General features: G+C 40.3%; 2 protein-coding genes across 4 annotated transcripts in view; one reads left to right on the forward strand and one right to left on the reverse strand.

Annotated features, from left to right (window-relative positions):
* LOC117952240 (protocadherin alpha-3-like) overlaps nucleotides 1–4,806 on the reverse strand; it is a 6,103-nt gene extending 1,297 nt beyond the window's left edge. Inside the window, exon 1 of the mRNA XM_034884392.1 lies at nucleotides 2,297–4,806. Coding sequence (XP_034740283.1) covers nucleotides 2,297–4,558 — 2,262 coding nt within the window. The 5' untranslated portion in view covers nucleotides 4,559–4,806. The remainder of the gene's footprint in view (nucleotides 1–2,296) is intronic.
* The window catches only part of LOC117951262 (protocadherin alpha-C2-like), a 125,719-nt gene that overhangs the window by 19,628 nt on the left and 100,795 nt on the right, over nucleotides 1–5,296 (forward strand). The gene's annotated exons all lie outside the window — the stretch shown is intronic.

Raw genomic sequence — 5,296 nt, forward strand, 5'->3', positions numbered from 1 at the left:
ACGGAGTTCCAGAATCTGTGGCAACAACTTGGAACTGGAACGTTTTCAGAGTTTCAAAGTCAAAACTTTTCAGCGCCAAAATGTCTCCAGTTTCAGAGTTTATGTTGAGAAATGATGTCAGTTTGTTATCTGGGCTTGAGTCTCTTAGAATATGATAGGAAATAAGTGCATTATCGGTCTCATCACGATCAAAAGCGTTAACAGAAAACAGATAAGTACCTGGATCGTTGCCTTCGGTGACATAGAAAATATATGGACTCAGTGAAAACTCAGGACTGTTGTCATTCACGTCTGATACAACAACATGTATTGTGTTTTCAGATGATAACGCTGGTTGCCCCGAATCCTTTGCAATTATCGTTAGGGCGTAATGTGATTGTTTTTCTTTATCAAGAGGCATTTTCGTTACCAATGAATACATTTTGTCTTGTAAAGACGGCGATAACACAAAAGGAACATCCTCAAGCAAAAAGCTATTAACTTTTCCATTGAGACCAGAGTCTAAGTCATTAACACTGATAAGGGCAACTGTAGTGCCTGGTCTGGAATCTTCAGGTATTGAGCTTGAAAACGAGGTGACTTCAATCTGGGGTGCATTGTCATTAAGGTCAACTATCTTGATAACCACACTTTTTTCAGTTGTTAGAGGAGCGAGACCTTTATCTGATGCCAGTATTTCAATTTCATATTTATCCTTATGCTCATAGTCTATTGGTCCTTTTACAATTAGCTCGCCTGTTGATGGAATTATTTCAAACAGTTTAAATAACCTATTATTTACGCTGTTGCTAAAGGAGTAAAATACCTCTCCGTTCGGTCCTTCATCTAAATCAGTTGCATTTACTTGTATGACTGTTGTTCCCACTGGAGCGTTTTCATTGAGCATCACAGAATACGTGTTTTGAGAGAAAACAGGCACGTTATCATTAATATCCAAAACATTTACTTGAATATTCATCTCGCCAGATTTTGGAGGTTTCCCTCCATCCAATGCAGTCAGCACTAATGAGTGACGCCCCGCTGACTCCCTATCTAAAGATTTCTGTACAATTAATACAGGTATTTTACCATCTTCTCCCTTGTCCTTAACTTCCAAACGGAAGTGGTCGTTTGGGCTCAGTTTATATTGCTGCACAGAGAAATGACCACTGTCTGGATCTCGTGCGGCTTGTAGCTGAAAGCGTGTTCCACTTAACACAGATTCGGAAATTTCTAACGTTTTCTCTTTATCTGAAAAGCATGGAGAGTGATCATTCACATCCAAAATCTCAACTCCAACATAGTGGACCTCCAGTGGATTTTCGAGCACTGTTTTCAGATTAAGCAAACATGAACTGCTTTGCTCGCACACTTCCTCTCTGTCAATCTTTCTGCTCACATACAGGATGCCGTCGTTCTGATTTACATGGAAAAGAGGATCCGTTGCACTAGAAACAATCCGATACTTCCTGTCTTTTAACGTGCTTTTATCTAATCCCAGATCTTTTGCAACATTCCCAACCGCAGTTCCTTCGTTGACTTCCTCAGAAATAGAATATCTTATTTGCGCCGAGGTCACACTCCACAAAAGCATAGCAACCACGAAACAGAGCCACCGCCGTATCATCCTTCCTGGCTCGCACTTTCTTTGTTCCATGGTCATCAACGAAAATGTTTACAATCCTTCACGAAAGAAAATGGCATCAGTGAAACAGTATCGTGTGCAGTAGCATGAATAGCCGTTTTTTCTGTTCTCAATATATTTGAAATGTAGACAATTTTACAATGGCTAAACCCTCAGCTCACAAACGGCGGTGCTATGTTGAACTAGTAAAATCATTAATGGGCGTCTCATGCGATGCAGCTGACATGAGCTCTTGCGAAGCGCTTATGTTTTCATGCACTGACACCATGCGATATCGTTTTTCATTACAAGTAAGCGAATTTCAAAGACCTCATTTATCTACAGACATGTATCCACAAACACTCAGATTATCAATTTTACCTTATACACCCCAGCTGCTCTAATATCCATTTCGAAATATCATATCCGTAGCCCTTAATTTGGCACTGTGTTTCTATTTTCACTTTAAAAACCATTTATATTCAATTAATACGTTTAATACCTTAACAATATGCAACATAAGACATATACAAGCATAAAACATAAATCAGCTTCAAAGCAATTGTGCAGGTGGAAGTGTCAAACTGTTGATCTTACCTCTCCAGATGTCCCTCTCCTGTCAGGGAGGACTAGTGTATTCGCATGGCTGCCTGGGACTATAGATCCTATACTCATTCTGGGTCCTACTAGCATGTACCGTTTGTCTCCAGATCTGTACTGGATGCTGTGACACAGCGTCCCATCATAATTAGTCTCTTGTAGATATTTAGAAGTATAGTCTGTGGTTTTGGAGCACTGCATTGCAATCAGCACGATGATACTGATGAGAAAAAGTGTTGAAACTGAGCCCAAAGTTATCATCAGGTAAAAAGTTACATTATTCTCCTCCTCATTGTTTGTTGCACTTTTAACATCAGAAGCAGCAAAAGCCTCTTTGGGCTCCACAACTTTGACAACCACAGTAGCTGTTGCTGAGAGTGAAACGTTCCCATTGTCTTTCACCAGTATGACCAGTTTATGCTCAGCCTCGTCTGTCTCCGTGAATGAGCGAAGTGTTCTGATCTGTCCTGTATAGCGGTCCAAACCAAAGAGACTGTGGTCAGTAACTTCCTGCAGTGAAAACAGTAACCAGCCGTTATATCCTATATCAGCGTCATAGGCTCTGACTTTAGTCACCAAGTGTCCTGCGTTCACATTGCGGGGAATCTCCTCCACACCTTCAGCAGAACCGTTAGAGCTGACTGGATACAGGATGACTGGAGCGTTGTCGTTCTGATCCAGAATGAACACGTTCACTGTGACGTTGCTGCTTAGTGACGGAGTTCCAGAATCTGTGGCAACAACTTGGAACTGGAACGTTTTTAGAGTTTCAAAGTCGAAACTTTTTAGCGCCAAGATATCTCCAGTTTCAGAGTTGATATTTAAAAATGAGATCAATATATTTTCTCCACTTGTTCCTCTGAAAATATTATATGAAATGAGCGCGTTATCGCTTTCATCACGATCAGAGGCTTTTACTGAAAATACTGATGCTCTTGGACTGTTGTTCTCGGTAATATAAAATACATAGGGACTTGATGAAAACTCTGGACTGTTGTCATTTACATCTGATACTACAACGCTTATTGTCTTTTCAGTTGAAAATAACGGATCACCTGTGTCTTTCGCAATAATTGTGACTTTAAATATGGAAACAATTTCCCTGTCCAACTGTGACCTGGTTATAACAGCGTACATGTTTTCTTGTAATGATGGAGATAAAGTAAAAGGCGCTTCTTCTTTAATTGTGCAAATGACTTTACCATTGATTCCAGAATCTAAATCACTGACACTAATCAGAGCCACTGTAGTTCCAATCTTTGAATCCTCCTTGATAGAGCTAGAAAATGATGTCACTTCTATTTCAGGTGCATTATCATTAACATCAATAATATTTATCATTACACTTTTGTCAGTTGTTAGAGGAACTTGTCCCTTATCAGACGCCTGAATGTCAATTTCATAACTTTTACATTCCTCGAAGTCTATCTTACCGGTAACTTTAATTTCACCTGTGTTTTCGTCTATACTAAAGACATTCATTAATTTTGTGTCAACTTCGTTACCAAATGAATATATTATTTCACTATTTGCACCCTCGTCCAAATCGGTTGCATTTACTTGTATCACTACAGTGCCAACGGGAACATTTTCTTTGAGTGTGGCAGAATACAACTCTTTGGTAAACGCTGGGGAATTGTCATTAATATCAAGTACATCCACAATAATTTCTATAGCGCCAGACTTCACTGGTTTTCCCCCATCAACGGCTGTTAGACGTAGCTTAAATTTCGCAGCTGTTTCTCTATCTAACTGCTTTTGGAGAACTAAAAATGGTACTTTACGGTCCTCGCCTCTATCCTTCACTTCTAATTTAAAATATTCATTATGGCTGAGCCTATATTGTTGAATGGAGAACTGGCTTACGTCGGGGTCGCGCGCAGCCTGCAGTTGAAATCTCGCTCCTGGAACAGCCGACTCAGAGATCTCAAGCCTTTTCTCTTTCTCTGGAAAAACCGGGGAGTGATCATTTATATCCAGTATATCCACTGCCACGTAGTGGATCTCCAGCGGGTTTTCTAGCACGGTTTTCAAATTGATCAAACAGGGGCTTGTCCTTTCGCAAACCTCCTCTCTGTCTATTCTTCTTTTGACATACAATATACCGTTATCTTGATTCACTTGAAACAGGGGCTCGGTTGAGCCTGCTACAATGCGATATCCTCTGTCCTTTAGTGCACTCTTATCTAGCCCCAAATCCTTGGCTATATTCCCGACGACGGTTTCATCTGGAACCTCCTCTGATACTGAATACCTGATCTGTGCAGAAGCTCCGCTCCATGTCATATCCAGAATAAGCATCAGGGCAAACCATAACTGTAGGTCCCTCCATGCTCTGCGTCCTCTTTGTTCCATGACCCGAACGCGATAAAGAACAGTTCTTTAACTACGTCGTTTTATAATATAAACTCAGTCCGCTATATTTCTGAAGTGACCGTCTGTTTTTTTATTTGTTTGTTTTTTTGCAAAAGGGCTTAAAATGACTGAGAATGGCTGCTGCCAATAGAGGTCTTGCGCCCAAGTATGCTGTTTGAGTAAAATTCAAGGGCTCAGTCCAAATAAAGCTCGTGACGTAAAGTGCTGTCAGAAGCACAGAATCACTAAACTACACTGACACCAAGCGTTGGAATTATAATTTCCACAGTGGTAAATTAACATCAAAGAGAATCTTCAAATGTTCAGAACATTAAGACATAGACCTGCTTTGACTTTTGCACATGTTGTAACCTTTATCTTTCTATTTGCATTCCTGGCATTATAAAGCAATCCATCCATTTGAGCAGATCCCTCTAACACTCATCACCACAGCTGCCATTACATTTAAAGAGCATACCAGCACCATTATATGATTAGCAAGTGACCCATGATCAGAAAGAACATATTTTGTTCTACAAAGCAAAAAAAATGTGCAGCTCACCTGCAAATTTTAGATAACAAATTCACTGCTAAAGGGTCCTTTAAAAAAAGCGTTTAGCCATGGAGGAGACATGGAAATGAAAACATCAAAAACGTTCATCTTACCTCTCCAGATGTCCCTCTCCTGTCAGGGAGGACTAGTGTATTCGCATGGCTGCCCGGGACTATAGTAGATCC

The sequence above is a fragment of the Etheostoma cragini genome, chromosome 10 (assembly GCF_013103735.1).
Source record: "Etheostoma cragini isolate CJK2018 chromosome 10, CSU_Ecrag_1.0, whole genome shotgun sequence".
NCBI classification, from domain to species: Eukaryota; Metazoa; Chordata; class Actinopteri; order Perciformes; family Percidae; genus Etheostoma; species Etheostoma cragini.